The sequence below is a fragment of the Dipodomys merriami genome, unplaced genomic scaffold (assembly GCF_024711535.1).
Source record: "Dipodomys merriami isolate MVZ:Mamm:240054 unplaced genomic scaffold, mDipMer1.0.p SCAF_19, whole genome shotgun sequence".
NCBI lineage: Eukaryota > Metazoa > Chordata > Mammalia > Rodentia > Heteromyidae > Dipodomys > Dipodomys merriami.
In genome coordinates, this window is record NW_027203270.1 from 22,784,037 (window position 1) to 22,808,646 (window position 24,610).

General features: G+C 49.8%; 1 protein-coding gene across 1 annotated transcript; it reads left to right on the forward strand.

Annotated features, from left to right (window-relative positions):
- The first annotated feature begins 686 nt into the window (after positions 1-686).
- Kcnh6 (potassium voltage-gated channel subfamily H member 6) lies at positions 687-22,860 on the forward strand. The gene is made up of 13 exons (XM_070026791.1): positions 687-790; positions 1,385-1,615; positions 6,686-6,847; positions 6,954-7,159; positions 10,476-10,901; positions 12,084-12,483; positions 13,636-13,835; positions 13,970-14,222; positions 18,349-18,542; positions 20,047-20,131; positions 20,654-20,810; positions 21,570-21,756; positions 22,119-22,860. Exons 1-13 carry the CDS (start codon positions 715-717, stop codon positions 22,401-22,403), a joined length of 2,862 nt encoding a protein of 953 aa, XP_069882892.1. The 5' UTR covers positions 687-714; the 3' UTR covers positions 22,404-22,860.
- The last annotated feature ends 1,750 nt before the right edge of the window (positions 22,861-24,610 follow it).

Below are 24,610 nucleotides of genomic sequence, written 5' to 3' on the forward strand. Positions count from 1 at the left end.
TGTGTTCTTTCAAGTTGTGCCTGTATGCTAAAAGCTCTGATGCTTCTGAAGGAGATGCCTTATTGTGTATTTCTTGTACACACAATTAGCTACCCTACCTCATTCTCCCAGTACCAGCCTGGACTTGCTTACCACCTGGAATTCACAGGAGCCCTACGGCTCTGCTGGAGGGTTCTTGTCCAAAGGGCTAGCGCTGTAGCCTGGCTAGAGCCAGGCACAGAAGTAAAACCCTGGGGAAAATCTTCAGTAAACACTCATAACTCCTTCCGCCTGGGATGATAAACTCCCCTTCAGTATCAGGAGGGATTCCAAGGAAGGTTCTAAGGCCACTATTAAGACATAAGCCAAAGCTCCTCAAGAAGCCCAGCTCCATTCTAGACCTCGGATCCCCCCTCCCGCTGCCTGCTAAAATTCAGTGCCCCTCCACTCCCACATTGGTTCCTGCACCAGGACCCCGCCCCGCCTCTTCTTTCAGCACCGCAGCGCGGACAGCTCCCGGGCTGGAGCGGAGGGGGAGGAGGCGGCTGGAGCTGTGGGCGGGGAGGGGAGGAGGGGAGCCACCGGCCGGGTAGAACAGAGGCGGGCAGACGGGCGGGCGGGGCTCGGAGCCCGCGGCCCTCCTCGGGGGCGGCGCCCACCCCAAAGCCAGAAGCATCCGAGAATCCTGGACAGACCCAGACGCAGAGAGCCAGGGGCACGGGGCTCCACCAAAAGATGCCTGTTCGCAGGGGCCACGTTGCGCCCCAAAATACTTACCTGGACACCATCATCCGCAAGTTCGAGGGCCAGAGTGAGTGTGTGGGTGTAGGGGAGGGGGTGATCTGGAGTCCGGGTTCGGTGGTAGGAGGGCCAAGGGCCTAGGACTAACTTTTCATGGGGCAAAGGGAGGTGGGTGCTGATTCTGGAAGCAAAAGCCCTTTTTTTCTCTAACATCCGGAGCACCTAACTTTCTACTCTAAGCTTTCTTCTCTCCGGGAAATGAGGGTCCTACCCCTCTACAGAGAACGGTTTTCTTGGTGCCCCAAACCCAAGCTTTCGCTTCCTAACCATTCCCCTCTGACTCCAGAAGCTTCCTGGATTTTACCTGGCGAGGTCCTTTGTTCTGACCCTCTTCACTGTTTCCTGGAGGACTTAGACCTTATTCCCACTTCAGCGGCTCTTCCTGCCCTGCTTTTCCAATAACCCCCACACCTGACTCTCCCACTTCTCACAATTCCACTCACTTTCCCTCACCTTCCCCCAAGCTGACCTCCTCCTCCCTCATTCTGGTCCCTTGCTCCTGCATCTAAATCCCCCTCCCTGCTGTCATTAGTTCCTATCATCTTTCTCTCTCAGCTACCCATTCCTGGCTGCCAGGATCTTCTACTTCTTGCTTCCCACCCAGGTCGTAAGTTCCTGATCGCCAATGCTCAGATGGAGAACTGCGCCATCATTTACTGCAATGACGGCTTCTGCGAACTCTTTGGCTACTCCCGAGTGGAGGTGATGCAGAGGCCTTGCACCTGCGACTTCCTCACAGGCCCCAATACCCCAAGCAGTGCTGTATCCCGCCTGGCCCAAGCCCTCCTGGGAGCTGAGGAGTGTAAGGTGGATATCCTCTACTACCGCAAAGATGGTGAGACACAGTCAGACCTGGGGTTCTACAGGGCAGGCTTTGCCAGGGTGGCCTTGGGGAGGTAGCTGAGGTAGGGATCAAAGGGCCTGGACAAATTCCATCCCCTCTCTTGGCCTGTTTCCTCATAAGTAAGGGGAAAGCAATGAGGATTGGATGTTCTTGCCTTGTGAGGGTTTGGGAGCCAGGCTGAGCCAACAACTGGTCCTATCCTGAGGCAGAATCTCCTGTTTCACTATCCTTCTTCTGTGTCCCTGGTCTCCTGGCTATCCACTCTGTCACTGTCAGCCCCAGCTGTCAGGCAGCTGAGACGGAAATTAACGTTCCCTCATCTCCGTCTGCTCTGAGGATTAGGGGAGGAGTCACTCCCTCAAGGCCTCTGTGATCAGGCAATGCTCAGAGACTGCTAGCTGGGGAAGAGGGGTAACTAGTTCTAGTTCTTTGGGAAGATTGAGCTCTGGAGTTTTCTGGGACCAGAGGTTCATCCAGATGGTTCTTACTGCCACCTATATGTATGGCAAGCAGAACGTAAGCATAGGTCACAGGCTGAGAGCCAAGAGCATGCCAGCCCTTAAGATCTCTGTGGTACTGTACCTCTAGGATCATAAAGTCTCCAACAGATCTAAGGAAGGAGAACTAGCATCAGAATCTGAAGATCCTTGAAAATCACCAGAGTCAATGGCCCCCAATCTGATTCTGCATCAGGGGCACATTTAAAAAGAAAAACAACAAACAAAAACACCTTCCCTAGAGAGGGAAATTCTGACTCAGAAGGTATGAAACAAGCCCAATCAGGCGTATTTGGAAAAAATCTCTCCAGCATTTCTGATTTCCTGCCAAATTTAGGAAACACTAGCTTAGATAAATCCCTTAGTTTCATGAATGCTGAAGGTACTTTCCAGAATCTCTCTGCTAGAACCCTGCTTGAACTGAGGGCTGAAACCCAAGTCTAGAGCTCTTCTTTTGGAGATGTGTGTTCTAAGTTACCCCTAAAGAATAGGACCACACACTGGGTGCCAGTGGCTCATGCCATAATCCTAGCTACTCAGGAGGCTGAGATCTGAGGATCGAGGTTCAAAGCCAGCCCAGGCAAGAAAGTCCATGAGGCTCTTATCGCCAATAAAAACCACTAGAAAACAAGAAGTGGCACTGTGGCTCAAGTGATAGAGTGCTTGCCTTGACCTGAAGAGCACAGGGACAGCGCCCAAGCCCAGAGTTCAAGCCCCACGACCAACCAAAAAAGAAAGAAAGAAAGAAAGGAAAGAAAGAAAGAAAGAAAGAAAGAAAGAAAGAAAGAAAGAAAGAAAGAAAGAAAGAAAGAAAGAAAGAAAGAAAAGGACCACACATCTCTCTGTGCCTAGAAGTAAGACTTTGGGGGGACGAAATCCCCAGAAAAGAGAAGGCCCCTGCAAAAACAGCATAATGGCTATCAAAAGTACAGAAAAAGGGCAGGTAACTTTGAGTTGAGACAGAAGGATACTGAAATACCAAATTCCAAGGACCTGTGTATATGTGTGTGAGACATAAGTGCATGTGGTATGTGTTTGTGTGTGTGTGTATAGGGGCTTCCAGGGTCAGGTCCTGACTATCCCGTTGGCTGCCCACTTCCCCTGCCCACCCCCCAGGAATAGCAGGTAAGAAGTGTTACAAGCAGAGGCAGCAATCAAAGGACTGGGAAGAATCTGTCTTAGTTTGGCAGTACTCACAGGGTTAAGGAAGTCAGAATATTTTTAAAAGCTGTGACTTCACCTCTTTGTATCATTGCAAGGAGGAGGTGACAGTCAGGGGAGTGAGAAGGGTCTCAGGGGAACAGGAGTGGGACAGCAGGAAATGGAGGGGAAAGCATTTCCTTTCTGCTCTTCTCTCTGACCCTGGAGCTCTCCTGAGCCCCAGCAAGGAAGGTCTGATCCTAGATTCCTGGAGAGATTGGGCCAGGTCCCCTCAGCATCCTACTAGTGTTTAGGAAAGAAACAGAGTTTAAATCCAGACCTTGGTCCCTGAGATCAGCATTCGGGTTATCAGAACCCTGCCAAGGTCCTCTGGTCATTAAAAGGTACACTGCAAGTCTAGTCTTGGAGGCTAGACACGGGCAAAAATGAAAAGCTATTCACATGTTTAAGGATTCCTGAGTTCCAATGTCCCCCATCCCACCTTTAGTCCTTCCTTGTCCTGTTTCCCAAATGTTTGACCACCTGTACCATCCTGAAATTAGCTTCAAACTCAGGAAAAAAAGGGGCTTCCTGGCATGTAGTACCCAAAGGGAAGGATATGGTAAGAAAGGATCTGATGACTTTTGTTCATCTTATGGTCCACATTAACCACATTATCCTTTTTAAAAAGTCTATCCACATACTTCATGCAGTTCTGGTGATTTCTTCCCTTCTCAGGTCAATAGCTTCTACTTTACCCCATTCCCTGACTCCAGGGAGATGGAAAGGGGTCCTGAACACACATCAAAAATTTGTAATCCGATTAATATATAATCCTCTTTTCCTCTAAAAGGGTAATCCGTGAAAATGCTCCAACTCAAAATGGAGGGTCTGTGTTAATATATATATATATATATATATATATATATATATAATCATATATATCCATATTATATAGCTACATAAGGTGATACTGAAGGTCAGAGTTCTTAGTAAGAATTACCCCCATGAGACTGATCTCAGACACCTGTGAGAAGCTAAAGCCCTGTGTTTGCTAGGAAAAGCAAGAGCCTAAAAGAGAAGGAAAGGACTCTGTCCCAGGACTAGAACTGATGAGTGTCTAGAGGGAGGTAGGGAGAGCACCCACTGCCCCACTGGGCATTGCCAGAATGCTCAGCCCTGCCTAGCTTTGTCAGATCCTCTATTTCCATGAGCCCAAACCAGAGTCCCCTACCCCTCAGTATAGACTACAAGTGGCCTCTAGCCCCAGCATTGGGTGAGGAGAACAGGGCAAAGATGAGGTCAGGTACCACTGTCTGTCCCCACAAGTGTTCACCTATGAAAGACAGGAGGGCCAGCTGGGGGGCGACTTGTAGTACTACTCCTCCCTGAAGGCTCCGTGCTAAGTGAGGTGTGTATAAAGATTTGGGGGTGGCTCAATTGGCTGAGTACTTGCTTAGCATGTGTAAAGCCATGAAAGGGAGAGACTGAGTGGAGACTGGATGTGAGCCATGCAGGAAAGAGAACATTCCCCAGGGATCAGACAATGCTGCTACTCTTAATCAGAGAGGTAGGTGCTTGGAGGAGCCCCTATAGAGGAGAAACAGGCAGAAGCTGTCTTTTCCTCCAGGGACAGGGCAAAGCCACTGAAACACTGTCATTCCTAGACACAACCTAGGGTAATATACTCATCAACTTCTGCTCAGCCAGACAGTTACTTACTATGGGCTCAAAGCCATGTTATCCATGGCTTAGGACAGCCAGCCTGGTGTATAGGGATGCTCTTGACCCTTCCAAGTTCTCATAGCCTCCTGTCTGGTAGCTAACATGGGATTGGGCATGGGGTGCCATGCATGAGCACCACCCCCCATACACACATACTTCTCAGCCCTTACTGCTATGATGGGCTGACCTTTGGTCCATTCCTAGTCTCAGCTCTCCAACAATATCATCAATGGTTCAGTGCAGGCACTTGAAACCAAGCTTTGGCAGCCATAGGGGCTGGAGCCCAGCCTTACCCCAGGCTGACAAGCGTCACTATGTAGCACTGTGAGCCTGGAAGTGGCCCAGGCTAGGCAAGCAGCCTCTCGGTGTAGATGTCTCCCCTGGGCCCAGACAGCAGCTGGCAGATGGCTGCCTGGTGCCTGGGAGTCCAGGAATCTGATCTGGGATATTCCTGCTCCCCAGAGAAAAGTGAGAGGGAGGACGGGGGAGGCACAGCTGCACCCGAGCTCTGATTCCATGAGGAAGGGCAGGGGAAATGACCAGCAGAAAGTCTGGAGAAGCATGATTCTAGTGGTTCCTAATGTTGTCATACTCCTGCCAGCTGACCTCCATCCCCTCACTTTTACACACCCATGCTTTCTTTACTCAGTCAACAACACCTGGGACAGGTGAGACATGCCCTCTGGGAGTGCAGCTCCTTCTGATTTGCATGGTCCCTAAGGCCACTATTCCTGAGGATCCTGCCCCATGGACCTGACTTGACACCTGGCCACTAGTTTGAGTTGAGGGATATTCAACACACAAGTGGTGTCTGCCCACAAACTGAGCCCTGATGGGGTACAGCATTTGAGCTGGAATCGTTCCATCTACCAGTGGGGCCTGGTGGTGAGACTCTGGAGCAAGGAGAGGACCAAGACAGTGGCCAAAGGTACAGAGGGACCAATAGCTGGATCTCCATCCAGGAGGACAGAGAGGGTGGCACTAAAGGCCTGTGTTGCTTCCACTAGGTCTTTTCCTTCCTTTTTGGCCCCCCAGGACATTATTCTGCCTGCTTTCTCATCCCAGACTCTATCTTGGGACCTCACCCCAATGCCTGCCTCCCAGACAAGGCCCTTCCCTTTTTCCCAAGCCCCTGTCAGGTGAGAGTTTCTCAGAATCTTCAGTTCTCATCTGTAGAATGGGGGAGGGGAGGTCTGTTCTCCAAGGACCTCCTGAAGCCTAATGTGCCAACTGGCTCCATGCCCAGCACTTAGTACACTCCCAACAAGTTCCTTCCAGCAACAGGGAAGTAGGCATCTTTATGGAATGGCAATGTGGGAGCTGAGCCCATGGCTAGCCAGAGTGACACAGGGGTGGAATGCTCCACCTGACCTCCCCCGCTTAATCTACCCCATCTGCTCAGCTTTAATTACAGCAGAAGCAAACCTCGAAGCTAAGCTCTGAGCTGAGAGCCCAGTGTGGACTTGGACCTGATGCTACATTATTTCCTAATGAGCAGCTTAGCTCCTCTCTCCACCTCTGCCCTGTGGGTGGGGCACCTGCTGGCAGCCTCATCCACCCTCTGCCCAATAGCTCTGGTCACTGTCCAGGAGTGGATGCCCTTGACTTCACCTTCATGCAGTTGCTTCCTAGCCAAGAAGGGGGACCCTTCTACAGGAGGGGACCACTTCAGTGACCACCCTGCTAACTGTGATTTCAGCCTCCAGCTTCCGCTGCCTGGTGGATGTGGTGCCTGTGAAGAATGAGGATGGGGCTGTTATTATGTTCATTCTCAACTTTGAGGACCTGGCCCAGCTCCTGGCCAAAAGCAGCAGCCGTAGCCTAACCCAGCGCCTGCTGTCCCACAGCTTCCTGGGCTCCGGTGAGCAAGACAGGCTGTGGGTGGTGGCAGGGGCAACTTGAGGATATTCAGTGGAACAGTCATTGCCCTGGCTCTGGCTGCTCTGACCCTGGCACCTTGGTTTCAGAGGGCTCTCATGGCAGGTCAGGTGGACAGGCACCTGGCACTGGAAGGGGAAAATACAAGACAGTCAGCCAGATCCCACAGTTCACGCTCAACTTCGTAGAGTTCAACTTGGAGAAACATCGCTCAGGTTCCACTACAGAGATTGAGATCATCGCTCCACACAAGGTGGTGGAACGGACACAGAACGTCACTGAGAAGGTCACCCAGGTGAGGGCCTGAAGGGCAGGGGGGATGGGGTTGTGCTAGGCATCCAGGGTCCCCTCCCAGATGCTGGTCCTCAGCAACTCTTAAGGCCTTGGCTAGTAGAGAGATAAGGTTAGCTCCAGCCCCCTAGTGTCTGGTCTGAGCCTTAGGCCTCCTTCCTGCTGGAGTCTAATTCTTTAGATCTGAAGGCTTACCCTGAGACTCAGCTCCTGGAGCCAGGCGAGGCTGGGGTCAGCAGAGCCTGTGAATAATGCCACCTACTAGACCTGGAAATGCTAAGAGGTAGGCTGGGAGGTAGGCAGGCATGCCATCATGGAGGCCTGCCCAAGGCTCTGCCAATTACAGGGCAGGAGTGGTACAGACTGGATAAGGACCAGACAGAGAGGAGGAGATGCAGGAGAGAAGATGAGAAACTCCAGCCTTGCTCCTGCCCTTTGTCTTTGAGATGGACATAGGATTCTCCCCCATGCCCAGCACAGGTATGGCAAGGTTGGCATTAATAAGCATCTTCCTGGGAACTCATCCTTGAGTACCTCACCCCTGCAGCCCCTCCTTGGCTGAGTCCTCTGTCTCAGCTGTACCTTTTCATGGGACTAGATGGCCCAATTAGTCCAGAGGAAAATGCAGTGTTCTGCTTGAGACTCTAGCGATCAGAGTCCTGGCACAGACTCAACCTTGTGATCTTAGGCAAGCCCTCCCCCATTTTCCCCTTGTATCTTTGCTGGGCCTCAGGACAGAAGAGTTTGACTGTTTTCTGAAGACCCATTCAGCATAAAGTAGTGCTAGTCTAAGAGGGAGACAAAGCTCCAGGTCATGGAGAGGAACCAAGGGCAAGGCTGAGCAAGGGGATGGGAAGCCTCTCCAGGGCTGTCCCTTCCTCCTGCCTCTTTTTATGTGAAGCACAGTCAGTGTTGGAACTGAGTACAGGGGAGACCATTTCAGTTCCTCACTGAGCATAAGGACCTTAGGGAAGAAAGGAGTCCAGGCTGCAGGGCTGGGCCCTCTGAAGTCAGGCAGCCTGGCCCAGTGACCTAATGCAGGTTCACATAGGGGATTCTAATATTGGTGCTGCTGGTGGCAGTGCCATGATAGGGGAACTACAGATTGGAAGATAGATAAGTGTGGATAATGCCACGGTGCCTGATCCTTTTCATGCTCACCCCCTAACCTCTCTTGGCCAGCCTGTATCCACTCTAAGTAGAGAGAGGTGCCTGAGGTTTGTGTGTGGGTGGACTGTTATAACAGAGAAGTCATGTGACCTCAACAGAACTTGATGGGCCTAGAGGGTTATCATCTGTCTCACCCTGGAACTCCAGGTGACCTTGGGTAGGGCAAGCTTTGCCACAGAAGGACCGCCATCTTGTCTCAGAGGCAGTGGCTGACTAAGGAATTCAGTGTGGTGAGGAGAGGGCTCCCATTCTGGGGTCCTGAAGAGTTTCACATTCTTCTCTCAACAGACTTAGTCCTTCCCCCTTTCCTGACATCCCCCCCACACACACACACTCCCACACAGACAGAATTAGGGAATAGCCTGGCAGAATGGGAGAGATTCAGATGCCCTGGGGGTGGCAGTGGAAGTTGCCACTTTGCATAGTGACCAAGCTGCCAGGGCTTGTTCAACAACCCCAACTTGGATGCCCACATGACTGTGCAGGGTGAGGGATTGCAGACTCAGAGTTAACTGCCTACTGGAGAATAGCCACTTGGTCAGGGTTGCTATGCAGAGGCAAGATGAAAACCTGTTATCCTGGAGATGAGAGGGAGCTTCCTGGAGAAATGAAGTATGAATGAGGCCTGAAAGTTGAGCAGGAAGATGTCTCCCACGTGGGGTTTTAGGTGTCAGATCAGGACTCCTCTGGTGATCTCTCTCCCTCCCTCCCTACCTCCCTCCCTTCCTCTCTCCCTCTCTTCCTTCCTTCCCTTCTTCCCTCCTTCCCTTCTTTCCTCCTTCCTTCCTTCCTTCCTTCCTTCCTTCCTTCCTTCCTTCCTTCCCTCCCTCCCTCCTTCCCTGCTATGACCTCATCTGATAACTGATCTGATCTGCAAAGTCAAACCCTAACTTTACAGATTTGCTTAAACCAATGTCATCTGTTGGGGACAAGGCATCAAGAGATTGTCAGTCTCTCAGGCTCCATCCTTGCTGGAGGGTCTGAAGTAGGATGAAGGGAACAAGAGGATGAGAAGGAATGACTGTGTGAAACAGCATGTCCTGTCTAGAAGCAAATAGATGCATCTTATTTAATCACAGCAATCCCATGCAAGTTTTTTGTCCTTTGTTATCCCATATTGCAGATGGGAGGAGTGAGGCACTGGAGGTTACAAAACTGCCTGAGGGCACAAATAGCAAATGTTGTACTTGGGAGTCAACCAAGGAGGTCTAGCTTTAAAACTATGTCTGTCTTGATGCCCCAGCTCTTTGATTTCTCATGTTAGACATCTGGGCAGTTATCGGGCTGGGTTCTAGGGCAAAAGGGAAGGGCTCTGCCCAAAGTAATAAGGTGTATGTGCCAGTACCAAGGTTTGAACTCAGGGCCTAGGCACTATCCCTTAGCTTTTTCATTCAAAGCTGGCACTCTACTGGCACTTGAACCATAGCTCCACTCCTGGCTTTTTGGTGGTTAATTGGAGCTAAGACTCAAGGATTTTACTGCCTGGGCTGACTTTGAACCACGATCCTTCAATCTCAGCCTCTTGAGTAGGTAGGATTATGAGCCACCAGTGCACTGTCAAAAGTAAAAATTCTTGTATAACACAGTTGGGGCGGGGGGGGGCTGGTGGTAAGACCTATCAAGGGCCCAGTTGGTTACTCATACCCCAAATTTGGCTCTTGCCCTGGGACGCTCTGAGAGGTGGCCCTTCTCTTGTCTAGGGCTCTAGGCCCTCAGCATGAAAAAATCTATCCTGCGTTTGACCTGCTCCTATCAAGAACTCCAAACTGTGGGAGCCTCTCAAGTCCACCAGAGAGGAATGGCTGAGCAAACTCACTTCCTCCATCCAAGCTCTTCATGCTCCACAGGTGACCCTGGGCCCAGCCCTACCCACCCCTGGATGATCTGTTTCTGAGGGAGCTGGTAAACTTCAGACTTGGGGTCACTATGGGACAGAGCTGCCTTCTATGTATAACCACTGTCTGATTTTCTTCCAACATATTTGTCTCTCTAGGAACTTATCTCCTCATATGCCTTTCCATTGTCCCTTCTGCCCTTTACATCCTTTGTCACTATCCTCTCCCATGGCTCCCTTCCTAGGCCTCCCCCTTCCCAGACCTGACTCACCAGCAGTATCCATCACCATTGATTGCCCATGATCCCCATCCTAGGTCCTGTCTCTGGGTGCAGATGTGCTGCCAGAGTATAAACTACAGGCACCACGTATCCACCGTGGGACCATCTTGCACTATAGCCCCTTCAAGGCCGTGTGGGACTGGCTCATCCTTCTACTGGTCATCTACACAGCTGTCTTCACCCCCTACTCAGCTGCCTTCCTACTCAGTGATCAGGATGAGTCACAGCGCGGTGCATGTGGCTACACCTGCAGTCCACTCACTGTGGTAGATCTCATCGTGGACATCATGTTTGTCGTAGACATTGTCATCAACTTCCGCACCACCTATGTCAACACCAACGATGAGGTGGTCAGCCACCCTCGCCGCATCGCCGTCCACTACTTTAAGGGCTGGTTCCTTATTGACATGGTGGCTGCCATCCCCTTTGACCTGCTTATCTTCCGCACTGGCTCTGATGAGGTAAGCAAATCCCATTCATGCCTGCGGTACAAGCTGTCCCTGTGTCCCAGCCCCAAGGTCTCCCTGTCTTATAGCCCTGGTACAGAGAGATCTTGGCACTGGGTACCTCTTCTGAAGCAGGTAGAGGTTAAAAAAAGAAGAAGTGGGGGTGAGGAAGCTCAGATGTCTTTCATCTTCCAGCCTTGGAAAGAAACTAGCTAAGGCTGTGTCTCCAGGCCCCCCCCCCCCCCCCGCCCATCTCTCTGAGCAAGCCCCAGTGAGAAGAGTAGCCTGCTAGCAGGTCCTTCTCTACCTCAGAATCCTACCCTCTCTGAGATGGGCATTCCTATAGTCCCTGCTTCCTACAAGCTGTACCCTCATGCCTTCTAAACCACTCACCCTGGGGTTAGAAGGAGGAAGTCCTCTCAATACCTGCTGCCACTGTTACAATGAATGTTCCAACCTCTGTGCCCTCCGGCAGTGTCCTTCAGCAATCAGAGCAGCCAGATGGAGTTTCACCACTTGAGCCATGCCCCAGGCTAAGCATTTCTCAGTGCTGCACCATCCTGACACTTGGCACCTCTCTGTGCCTCTGCCCATGCTGCTCTGTGCCAGGAAAGTGCCCTTTCCCCTCTTCTCTGCCCAAAGACTTACCCTCATCCTCAAAAATTTACTCAAGTGTCACCTCCTCTAGGAAGTGTCACCTCCCTTGACTTCCCACACATTTAACTAACCTCTTCTTTCCTCTTACTTGCCTTTTCTTTTTCTTCTTTCTTTCTTGCTTGCTTGCTTGCTTGCCTTCTTTCTTTCTTTCTTTTGTCTTGGGGCTTGAACTCTGGGCCTGGGTGCTGTCCCGCAGCTCTTTAGCTCAAGGCTAGCACTCTACCACTTGAGCCACAGTGCCACTTCCAGCTTTTTCTGTTTATATGGTACTGATGAATCATACCCAGGGTTTCATGCATTCCAGGCAAGCACTCTACCACTAAGCCATATTCCCAGCCCTTTGCTTGCCTTTTAACAACCAGAACACAGCTCTGTGCTTTAGGCTCCCACTATGTTCCATAGCCAAGTGCCTGGCACTTCCTATAAATGTCTGTGGAATGATTCTGTGATTCCATCTGGAAGTGAACAAATATGGGTGGACCTTAGTATACCCCTAGAGAGCTGACCCTTAGCCCTATGGATCTTTCCTTGTTCTCTCAGACCACCACATTGATTGGGTTACTGAAGACAGCGAGGCTGCTGCGGCTGGTACGGGTGGCCCGGAAGCTGGACCGCTACTCTGAGTACGGGGCAGCTGTGCTCTTCCTGCTTATGTGCACCTTTGCACTTATCGCTCACTGGCTGGCCTGCATCTGGTATGCCATTGGCAATGTGGAGAGGCCCTACCTGGAGCCCAAGATTGGCTGGCTGGATAGTCTGGGAGCACAACTTGGCAAGCATTATAATGGCAGTGACCCAGCCTCAGGCCCCTCGGTACAGGACAAGTATGTCACCGCCCTCTACTTCACCTTCAGCAGTCTTACCAGTGTGGGCTTTGGCAATGTGTCACCCAACACCAACTCTGAAAAGGTCTTCTCCATCTGCGTCATGCTCATTGGCTGTGAGTGCAACCTCATGTGTGCTATGGGTCTTAGCCATGGAATTCTGGTTTTAATTTGGACATAGACATATAACGGTGCATGCAGAGTATATGTGTATACCCGTTATAGTCCTTATAGTCCTTACTCTAGGTCAAGCACCAGGACTATCATTGGCAGGGCCCAAAACAAATTGGAAATATAAAGTTCTTGATAAAAAAAAATTTAAGAATTTTGTCAGGTGCTATGGTTTACACCTGTAATCCAGCTACTCAGGGGGCTGAGACCTGAAGATCATGGTTCAAGGCCAGCAGTAAAATCCTTCAGACTACTATCTCTAATTAATCACCAAAAAGCCAGAAGTGGAGCTGTGACTCAAATGTTAGAGCACTAGCCTTGACCAAAAAAGCTCAGGGATCGCACCCAGGCTCTGAGTTTAGGCCCCAGGACACACACACACACACACACACAAACACACACGCACGCACGCACGCACGCACGCACGCACACACACCAAGAAGAATTTTGAAATGGTGACAAGCAGAGAATTAAACCTAGGCTCTTAGCACAGGCTTGAAGCTTCAGCATTTTACAAAAGCCTACAGTTCATTCTGGTAGGAGCCCAGTTTCCAGAGCAGGAACCAAAGGTGCTACCTTGCCAAGGGACTCACAGTTAGGAAGTCTCCAATCCCAGCTGCTGACTCCCAGGCTGTGTTGCTCTCAGCCCCTGCAGAGAGCTGCCTGCTCCCCATTGACACCAGGCTTAAGAAGCTCAGAGACTGTGTGGAATTTTACATAGAAGTTGTCATGTTCAGAGTATTTAAAGATGTGAAAGCCCAGAAAAACAAAAACAAAACTAAAAAAAAAAAAAAAAGAAAAAGAAAAATTGGGTGAAAACAAGAAACCAAAAGTTTTCCCTTGCATTATATTTTTACACCTTGAAAGCAATAATAAATCTGAACTTAAAAACTAAAATGTCCTAGTTCTTTCCTAGAAGGAGTTTGGAGTCTAGGCCTGGGCAGATGCCAGAAGGCATAGATGGGGCAGAGAGGCATTGAGCTGGGCCTTTCTGATTTGCCCTGGACAGAGGGGACCCTTCCCAGGGGGCTGCTAAGGAAAAGGGGGGGCCTGGAGGAGTAGTGTGGCTGCTCACAGCCCGCATGCCCCGCCCCCAGCCCTCATGTATGCCAGCATCTTCGGCAATGTGTCCGCCATCATCCAGCGCCTGTACTCTGGCACCGCTCGCTACCACACGCAGATGCTGCGCGTCAAGGAATTCATCCGCTTCCACCAGATCCCTAACCCGCTTCGCCAGCGCCTCGAAGAATATTTCCAGCACGCCTGGTCTTACACTAATGGCATCGACATGAATGCGGTGAGCCCAGATTGCGTACAGGGGTGAGGTAGGCAATCCAGGAGGGAGCAATGATGTCCTGCAGGTATTGGGCATCCCCAGCCCCTGCCTAGGTCACATCTGGCTAGATTCATGGTGTCTCCCGCTCTCCACAGGTGCTGAAGGGCTTCCCCGAGTGTCTTCAGGCCGACATCTGCCTGCACCTGCACCGTGCGCTGCTGCAGCACTGTCCAGCCTTCCGCGGCGCCAGCAAGGGTTGTTTGCGTGCACTTGCGGTCAAGTTCAAGACCGCGCATGCTCCGCCCGGGGACACACTGGTGCACCTGGGCGATGTGCTTTCCACCCTCTATTTTATCTCCCGTGGCTCCATCGAGATCCTGCGAGACGACGTGGTCGTGGCCATTCTAGGTAGGTAGGGGTTGGGATGGACCAGGCTTGGTTCTGGGGGATTTAAGGCTAGAGATGCCTTTCCAAGGCCATCTTCTTCCTAGTGAGGATGGTGGCACCTGTTATTGACCAGCCATGTGCTGAGATAGAGGAGTATGTGTTTTGGAGAGCTTTATACCCAGCTCACCGAATCCTTAACATGATCTTGTTTCCTGATAGGGAAGTTGAAGTCATGCTAGTTAGTGGTCAAAAATGGATTTCCAGGATCAGACTCAGGAACCCAAGCATATGTCTTCCTACCTTCTTCTGCCCTTGGAGAATTCAGGGTAACAAGCCAAAGGTCTACCTTGGTTAGAGAGCCTCATCCTGTGCAGCTGCAGGCACAGCTGGATGCTTTGAGGGAAGGCTATAAGAACTGCACAGAGGACACACTTTTCATCTTGAACATCCTCTGCCAGTTACCTGTGGTGTGACCTTGGGCGAGTCACTCTACCCGAGTATCACAGGATCCTCTCCTCCAGCCTCATCTCCCTGTGACTTTATTTTTTTAATGTTTTATTTTGTACTATTATCTAGAAGTAGTTGTGCAAAGGAGTTGCTACTAAACAGAGCAGTTTTTGAACACAATATATGTTGGTCACTGTCACTCCTTTCAACAAGCTAACCCATCCCTCCCCTACCCACATTTTCCCTCATTCTTCTTTTCCTGTGGCTTTGCCTTGACCTCCAGTCTCCCATCTAATGACCTAGTTCTCCTCCAACCCCTCCAGCCTACTCTCAGTTGGTGGTCACCTAGTGCCAGTCACCCACCAGCTCCTTGTTCCCAGGTCCTCAGTTTCCACCTGTGCCACAGGATAGATTCCTGTTCCAGCTTTAATCACTCCTTAGTCTGAAATCTCATTCCAAGGCTATGGGCATGGCTCAAGAGGAACATCCTGAGTTCAAACTTCAGTACTACAATAAAAATAAAAATAAAGGGATAAAAAAGAGAAGAAAAGAGAAAAAAAGGAGTGAAGGGAAAGGAAGGAAAGAGAAAGGAACAGAATAAAAAAGAAAAGCAGTCCGGTATCCGTGGCTCAAGCCTGTAATCCTAGCTACTCAAGAGGCTGAGATCTGAGGATCGTGGTTCAAAGCAGCCTGGGCAGAAAAGTCCCTGAGACTCTTATCTCCAATAAACCACCAGAAAATGGGAAGTGGCATTATGGCTCAAGTGATAGAGCGCTCACCTTGAGCTGAAGAGCTCAGGGACAGCGCTCAAGCCCAGAGTTCAAGCCCCACGACCGACAAACAAAAAGAAAAAGAAAAGAAAAGAAAAGCATTCCATTCTTTCCTTGTCTGATATCCACCTTAATATTACAGAAGCAGACTAAACTCAACCTCTCCCAACTTGAAACCATTGCTTGCCCTTAAAAACTGTGAACCATTCAGGGACAGCGCTCAAGCCCAGAGTTCAAGCCCCACGACCGACAAACAAAAGAAAAAGAAAAAGAAAAGAAAAGAAAAGCATTCCATTCTTTCCTTGTCTGATATCCACCTTAATATTACAGAAGCAGACTAAACTCAACCTCTCCCAACTTGAAACCATTGCTTGCCCTTAAAAACTGTGAACCATTTACCCATCACCTGGCCTAAAATCAACCAGGAGACTTTCCTCCCTTCCTGTCTTCTACCCACCATCCAGGGAGCCAAGATCACTTTAAGTCCTTGTTAACACTTCTCTCATATCAGTCTCTTTACCCTTCCCTGGATCTGATCCTCATTCTTTCTTCCTGGGCAGGTGTCAGGAGTATTTTTCCCAAGGCCTTTTATCTCTTCTACCCCATTGTAATACTTCTTTTTTTTTTTTTTTTTGTCGGTCGTGGGGCTTGAACTCTGGGCCTGGGCGCTGTCCCTCAGCTCTTCAGCTCAAGGCGAGCGCTCTACCACTTGAGCTACAGCGCCACTTCCGGTTTTCTGGTGGTTTATTGGAGATAGGAGTCTCATGGTCTTTCTTGCCCGGGCTGGCTTTGAACTGCGATCCTCAGATCTCAGCCTCCTGAGTAGCTAGGATTACAGGCGTGAGCCACCAGCGCCCGGCCCATTGTAATACTTCTTACCAGTTACCTGAGATACACATTACCTAGCTGCATACACTCCTGTCCTGCTCAAAATCTTTTGATGCTCCTTATAGGCAGTGGGACAAATGTAAACACTTGTGTATGGCATGTCCATTCTAGCTAATACAGCTACCCTGAGTCCTGGAACCCTCTCCCAGGAGCTTTGTGCTCCAGCCATACAACTACTCAATTTCTAAATCCACTATGTCCCACCTTCTCCTTGCCTTGAACATACTACCAGTCTGTTTCCAGTGCCCTCCCTGCACCTGTCTGAGAGACTCCAGTCATTTCTCCAAGCTAAGCTCAAAGATCTTGTGGATTTCTCTCTGAGGCCTTCCCTTACTCCTAGCCTGTCTTACTAATGCCACCAACATGGAAGGGATAATCATTATTAATAATTAAGAAGCTAGTCTAATTTAACTTTCAGTTAGAGACATGAAATCTTTTCATTATGGCCTGGGTGGAAATAGACATTTAGATCTTAACCTTTCATCCACCTTCTTGAAGACTAGCACATTATCACAATGCCCAGATTTCAAGCTTTAGCATTTCATGTATGGCTCTGGCCAGTCCTCTCTCTAACCTTCAGTCCCATCCTCTGCAGGTGCCCTAAGATCCTCTTCTTTTGGTCTCCATCCATCCTTATGTTGTGTGCTAAACTATTAGCACTATGCGTGATGTTGTCAGGTTGGGTGGGTCAGACTTTCTGGGAGTCTACCTCACTCCTGAGCTGCCCTCCCTGCTCTACACTGGACTATGTAGTTCTGACCACATGCTGGTTCTTCTGCCCTGATCATCTTTCTTCTGGGGGCCCAGTTCTCTTTGGTTCTCTCAGAAGTTCACTTCCTCTGTAAACACCTCTCTATGCTAACCTCCACTGGTAGAAGGAGCCCCTCCCTCCTCCATGGGCTTCCCTTGTTCTGAGGCCTCATGGATCATTCTATAAATTTCTTGGCCACTTATGTGCCTGTCTTGTGGGACAGGCTCAATTGAGGGGCTCCTTGTAGAAGAGACAGCCTCTTGTTCATGTTTGTATGTTCATGTGACCGGTGTGGTACCTGGCACCAAGGAGGCTCAACACCCTTGCCAGCTACCCTGAATGTTCACCCCATGTCCACTTGATGGCCTCCATCCCTCCCAGTACCTTGTATTATCTGGTTCTAACATCTCTGGCTTTTCAGAGTACTTTCCTCTTTATTTCCTCCCTTTTCTTTTGCCACACTGGGGGTTGAACCCAATGCCTCGTGCACTTTTGTTGGTGGTGGTGGTGGTTGTGGGGCTTGAACTCTGGGCTTGGGTGCTGTTCCTGAGCAATTCAGCTCAAGGCAAGCACTCTACCACTTGAGCCACAGCACCACTTCCAGTTTTCTGGTGGTTAATTGGAGATAAGAGTCTCATAGACTTTCCTGCTTGGGCTGGCTTTGAACTGTGATTCTCAGATCTCAGCCTCCTGAGTAGTTAGGATTACAAGCATGAGCCACCAGCACCTGGTGACTCATGTACTTTCTTGAGCATCAATCTATGGCCCAATAGGGCAAGCAAGGAGACATGGTTGCACCCATTTTAGAGATGAAGGTGCTGGGGCTAAACATAGGCAGTGACTTCTAGGGGCTTTAATAGGGAGCAGGAAAACAGAAATGTGGGGCCTGGCCTTGGTTCCTTATACCCTCCTCCATATCACCAGCAGGTCAAGAAAAGCAGGACGAGATTGAGCAAGTGCCTGTAGTATTCCTCACTGCCCACTGCTTCCTGGGCAGGAGTGAGAGCATTGACAGAAGAGGGAGATTCAGGGGGATGGAGCTCTAAGAAATGTGGAGGCAGCAAGAGAACCCACATATTCAGGACAGAAGTGGCTCTGTGGAGATGCCTGTGGAGCTCAATGGACAGGGGAAATACACCTCCTTGTTGTCCTCCCCTGGACAGCCAAAACATCCAGCTCTGTCTCCAGACCCTAAACCTAACCCCTGACCCAGCAGGATCAGTGATATAGGGGAAAGGCAATGGCTCCCTATAAGGGAGCTTGGTAGGACCGCCTCTTCTCTGATTGGCAGGTAAGAATGACATCTTTGGAGAACCCGTTAGCCTCCACGCCCGGCCAGGCAAGTCCAGTGCTGATGTGAGAGCCCTGACCTACTGTGACCTACACAAGATCCAGCGGACAGACCTGCTGGAGGTATTGGACATGTATCCTGCCTTTGCAGACAGCTTCTGGAGTAAGCTAGAGGTCACCTTCAACCTGCGGGACGTGAGTCTGGGCCTATGGACTGAGGTGGGGGGAAGGCTCTAGACAGCTAGTGATGGATGATACCCAGACAGCCAGCTAAGGGCTTGGCCTGCTTAGCCTAAGGACTCATTTGACTACTACCTATCCCACATCCTTTGTCAGGATTTCTGTGCCTACCATGGCCAACATAACACTGCTACAACAATGGCTGCCATTTATTGAGCAGTCACTATGTGCTGCCTACCAAGCATTTTTACATTATCTTCTTTAGTTTTGTCCTTGCATATAGTATTACTATCTCTATGTATAAGATGAGGAAACTGAGGGTTACAGTGGACAAATAAATTTTGGCCAAAGTCATACAGCTAGTAAATGTCAGAGCCAAAATATGAGTTCAAACCCATCCAATTCCAAAGCTTAAACTTTCTTATCACTTTGCACCAAACTGAAAAGGAAGATGTCTGCATAATAAAGACTCCTGGAGTCTGGCATTGGAGGGTGAAGAAGAGACAAAATGCACTCTCCTCTCAAGCTTATCACTCAGTGGAGAGAATCATAGCACCTCAGGAGAAATAAAAAGCCACTCACTTAAATATACAAAGGACTCACAAGAGTATACAAGAGAGACCCAATTTCTGAGTAGCTCTAGCTTGGGCAGGGGCTCCAAGGATGTCCAGAGGGATTGTAAGAGTCTACAGTCAGCTAATGGAGAGAAGGAAGAAGATTGCCTATCAGGAGTAGAGTGGCTAAGGCCAGGCACTGAGCCTTGGCCCTGCCTTTCCCTGTTGCCTCTTCTCTTCAGCCTCAGAAGGAGGATTCTGGTGGCCCAGACTAGTGACCAGTTTCTGGAGAGTAGATTTCCTTGCTGTGATGACCCTTTCCACATTGTCCCCTCTTCTGCTCTTCCTTCCCCACCCAACTTCACAGAAGACATCCAATAAGCACTCTGCTTTGTTGGCTTAGCTACTGGGAGCTATCAGATGGCCCAAGAGCTCAGTGGTTGGACATCAGGGCAGGAAGGATGTGGTTTCCATGGCCTGGGTTAACTGTAACCTAAGGTGCCCTTCAAATCTCATGGTGCCCTGTGGGGACCAGGGGGAAGGGAAAACAGCCAAGGATACAGCTGAGAGCATCATAGGAGTGGATTGGAGATTTCAGACCCAGTATCCCCAGAGGAGACTTCCCTCTGGCCCAGCACTAAAACATTTGCAAAAGAAGGTGCTGGAAGAGCAGCTCTTCTGTCATTTTACCCACAAATCTTACTGCTCACAGCACCTCTCCGAATACCTTGGTAGAAGTCTCCACACAGTCACACAGTGCAAGACTTTTGTTTCTAAACCTCTTCCATTGCCAGACCCCCTCTTAGGGGACAACCTGTAGGAAGCTGTCCAGAATTTCATTGGTGTGGCCAGCTACCTATTATTACTTGTTGCCACAAGGGCCACAGGGCAGGAGTGGGGACAAGGAGGAACAAAGAGGCCCTGTCCCAGCTTTGGTCCTTGTTACTGATCTTGTTCCCCACAAGGCAGATGGGGGTCTCCAGTCATCACCCCGACAGGTCCCAGGGAATCAAGACCATCAAGGCTTCTTCCTCAATGACACCCAATCAGGTGAGCACAACTAGCCCCTGCCCAGAACTCCTGTCCCTCTGAGTTCTCTCCATGTTGCCTCCCATTCCGAGAGACCTTTCCAGCCCTTCCGTGGCCAGGGAGAATCCAGTCTATTGTCCCCCTTCTGTGACCTAATGATCTGTGTCCTCTGAGCCACAAAGAGATGATTTGCTGGTTCTCAGGTACTACTCCTAGGGGTGGGAACTGGCCAGACCCATGAGGTTCCAAAGCAAGGCACCTGGAGACCCCTCAGGTTTCAGATCTCTGGGCAATAAATCCATGCTTAGAACTTTCTAGCCCCCAAAACTTCCCTTGAAAGATACAGCCCCAAATTCTGAAACAGGGCTACCATTTTTCTGATTCCTGAAAAGCCAGACCATCACAGGGGCAGGAACTTTTGCTCCAGGGGACCCAGATAAGGAAAGCCATTTCTTCACATTGTGTTCCTAAGGCAGGAAGGGAGAGAGAACACAGGCTGTAGACCTAGCTAGATGGAGCAGAGGTGTACCCTTCCCTCTGCAGGTGCAGCTCCTTCCTTGAGTATTTCAGATGCATCTGGCCTCTGGCCTGAATTGCTGCAACAAATACCCCCAAGCCCTCCAAACTTGCAGCGGGACCCAGACTGCTGGCCTCGGGAACTAGGCTCCAGGATAGAGCAGCTCCAGGCCCAGATGAACAGGTGGGTAACTCCCCTGTCCCCTTGGAGCAAGCTGCAAAGGATCAACCTAGCAGCAGGCTTGATGTGGGTGCCCCTCTTGATAGTTCAGGGGCACCCCTGGGTGCTGAATGGGTATTTGAGGGGAAGGACCATTTAGCATGTGTTTCCCTTATGTATGTCAATAAAGGTAATTCCTTGGATGGCTTCCCCCAGAAAGGTCTAAAAGGTGCCAAGGAAGTCTCCCTCCCCCGCAATCCTTGAACTCTGGGCACTGTCCCTGAGCTTTTGTGCTCAAGGCTAGCGCTCTACCACTTAAGCTACAGCTTCACTTCAGCTTCTTGTGGTTAATTGGAAAGAAGAGTTTCACAGACTTTCCTGCCTGAGCTAGCTTCAATTTGTGATTCTCAAATCTTAACCTCCTGAGTAGCTAGGACCAAGGAAGCTTCTTGGGGAAGAGACACATCCATATGTAGAAACAAAATTCATGGAGCTTTGGAAAGGGGGTGTGCCCGGACTGTGGAGGCAGAGTGAGGGGTGGTGAGCAGGACAGTCCTAGGACAGCTAGGACATGGGCAAGCTACTTAACAGCTCTGAGCTTCGGTTTGCTATTTCATGAAATGGGCACAGTTAGTTAGCCTGGTCACTGTCATCAGAGTTAGGAATGTGCTAAGGGGGGAATTTGGACAGGTTACCAAGTTGAGAGCTGCCCTCAAAACCTGAGCTGCTTTTAGAACCCTAATGCTGACCATGGCGGGGGACTGGGGGGCTTCTGTCTGGCAGGCTGGAGTCCCGCATGTCCTCAGATCTCAGCCGCATCCTGCAGCTGCTTCAGCAGCCCATGTCAAAGGGCCATACCAGCTATGTCCTGAGAGCCCCTGCCTCCAGTGACATGGTCTTGTTTCCTAAAGCTTCTGCAACTCAGAGTCCAGGGCCTGGGTGGCCTTCAGACCATCTGCCTCTTGTACAGGTGAGAGGTGAGAGGGTGCTCAGGGCCTTCCCTAGGAGCAGCTGCTTCATTCCCTTCTCCCAGCTCCCATCCCCACTGCTGTAATTTCGTCTCAATGTGGCATCAGGCTCAGAGCCTCTGTGGCTATTTTGCTTCTGCTGTTCTCCTTTATGGTCTGAGTCAGGATATTAGGGTAGCCTAGCGGCAGTGCTCTGATTTGCATGACAGATCTCACAGCTGGATGAAGGGCAACAGGCCTTGAGGTGTGGGAAGAGTAAGCAGAGCTCTTCGCTGTTTCCTCCCTGTGGTTGGGGTAGTTTAACTCCTAACCTGGCCTGGGGACTCTTCACACAATGGTGCCTCCTTCTTCTTACCTCTCCCAGACCGGAAGCTATGGTGATTTGGACAAATGGAGGCTGAAGCACAGAAATTCCTCCCCTGGTACACCTCATCTGGCTGTGGCAAAGGACAAAACTCTGACCTCATCCTCAGATCAGGAGCTGCCTGAGGAGATTTTGTCACCCCTGGCCCCACCCCTGTGTACCCCAGAAGTACAAGGATTCATCTATGGTCCCCGCTTTCCTTCCCTCCCTGAACATCTTGGCTCTGTTCCCAAACAGTTGGAGTTCCAGAGACATGGCTCAGATCCGGGCTTAACTAGGAGTTAGGGCTACTGGACCCCAAGATAAAAGCTATTAGAAGTAATGATCTTGAGAGAGGCAGCTCCCAAAATGGGTTTCCAAAACACATTTTTCCTAGAGTAATTACAGAGCCAGGTGACCCAGAATAGCTCAGGTGAAGAAGCACAGGACCTTGCCCAGCCTTTTCTGGGTTCCTTGTAGACAACAAGCCTGGCTAAGAGTCAGAGAGCTGAGGATGGAGAGGCGAATGAAGAAAGAAGAGGCTTTCTGTCTTCCTTATGAGAGTTGTTCAGGGCAGGGGACTCCTAGCTCTGAACCAGCCACTGCCTCAATACCCAATGTGAAGTCCCAGGGTTGGCTAGATCTTTCTCCACCAACACAACTTGATGGTAGGTGTCCATGGTGGACAAGGGAGGACGCAGCTTCAGTCCTTAGCCCCTCCACCCCTGGTAGTTCCATGACAATTTCTGGGTATCTTGAGGGCAGTGACACAGCTAATAAAGTCTGGATATTTCACATTGGGCTGGCTGTGAGACTTTTCTGATGGTTGTTGGATCCATGAGTATGCTGTAGCCGTCTACAAGCACCTCTTGCTAAAAGCTGGGTATGGCTGTCCCCTTTACCATACACAGCCTGTTGGGAGCTCCCTTGGGATACTAGGCAGGCTAGGGTAAAGGAAAGCAGAGATGATGGCTTGGTGGCCACAAGGAATTGTGACAAAAGTTGACAATTACACAGGATCCTGTGAGGCACCATCCTGACTGCTTTGCAGTGATTCCAAGGGGTTCAGCATTATTATCCACTTGTTAGAGATGGGGGATCAGTATCAGAAAAAGAACTTTCCAAGTGGTGCTGTAGCTCAAGCGGTAGAGTGCTTGCCTTGAACTGAAAAGCTGAGGGACAGCGCCCAAGCCCAGAGTTCAAGCCCCACGACTGACCAAAAAAAAAAAACTTTCCAGAGCATGAAGGGTCTTGTAGGGATTCTGGTGTTCTGTTATCTTGGGTATGTGTGTGTTCAGTTTGTGAAAATGTGGACTTCCATGTGAAAATTATACTTCAATTAAAACACACACACACACACACACACACACACACACACGCACACAATGGGAAAAGAACATAAGTTCAACCTAGACTGTGTAACTAGAAAACATGTACACAGTTAATCAGTCGACTAGAAAAGGCTGTTTGCCCAAAAGTACCCTGTCACAGATCTTCTTTTTATTTTTTTGCTCCAAAATTTCCTAAAATAATTTTTTGGAAACATGCATCTATCCCTCTCACATTTTTAAGGTGACATTTTAAATATTTCCTTCATAACTTTAAATAGTTGTCAAGTTCCAGCTACTTGGGAGAAGGATGGAGATTGGAGGAAGTTAGTGAGATCCTCTCTCAATCAATAAGCCAAGCATGGAGATGTGTGTCTGCCATGCCAGCCATGCAAGATGCCGTAAATAGGAGGATTGCAGTCTGAGGTAGATCAGAACAAAAACAGGAGAAATAAACCAAAAAAGAGGGTAGTATGGCACAAATGGAAGACTACCTACTTATCAAGCTTAAAAAAAGTTGCAAAGAGGGGCTGGGAAGGTGGCTCAGTGGTAGAACGCTTGCCTTGCATGCCTGAGGCCCTGGGTTCGATTCCTCAGCACCACATAAGCAAAAAGAAAAAAGCCGGAAGTGGCGCTATGGCTCAAGCGGTAGAGCACTAGCCTTGAGCTGAAGAGCTGAGGGACAGTGCCCAGGCCCAGAGTTCAGGCCCCACGACCGGACCAAAAAAAAAAAAGTTGCAAAGTTTGTTATATGTTATATGTTTTCAATATGTTATAATATTGACACAGATTCAACACGTACATAACCCTCATACTGATTTATTTCTATCCAAATAACATAGTAATTTGAAAGGTACTTTCATCCATTTTAAAAACATGAAAGGGTTAAGAATGTGGCTTAGGGGTAGAGTGCTTGCCTAGCATGCATGAAGCCCTGGGTTCGATTCTCAGTACCACATAAACAGAAGCCAGAAGTGGCTCAAGTGGTAGAGTGCTAGCCTTGAGCACAGAGAGGATCAGGGACAGTGACCAGCTCTAAATTTAAGCCCCAGGATTGGCAAAACACACACACACACACACACACACACACACACTTATAAAGCTAAAATTTTCTTGGAAAGACCTCTCTTAAAAGGAGATGAGCAGGGCACCCGTGGCTCACACCTGCAATCCTAGCTACTAAGG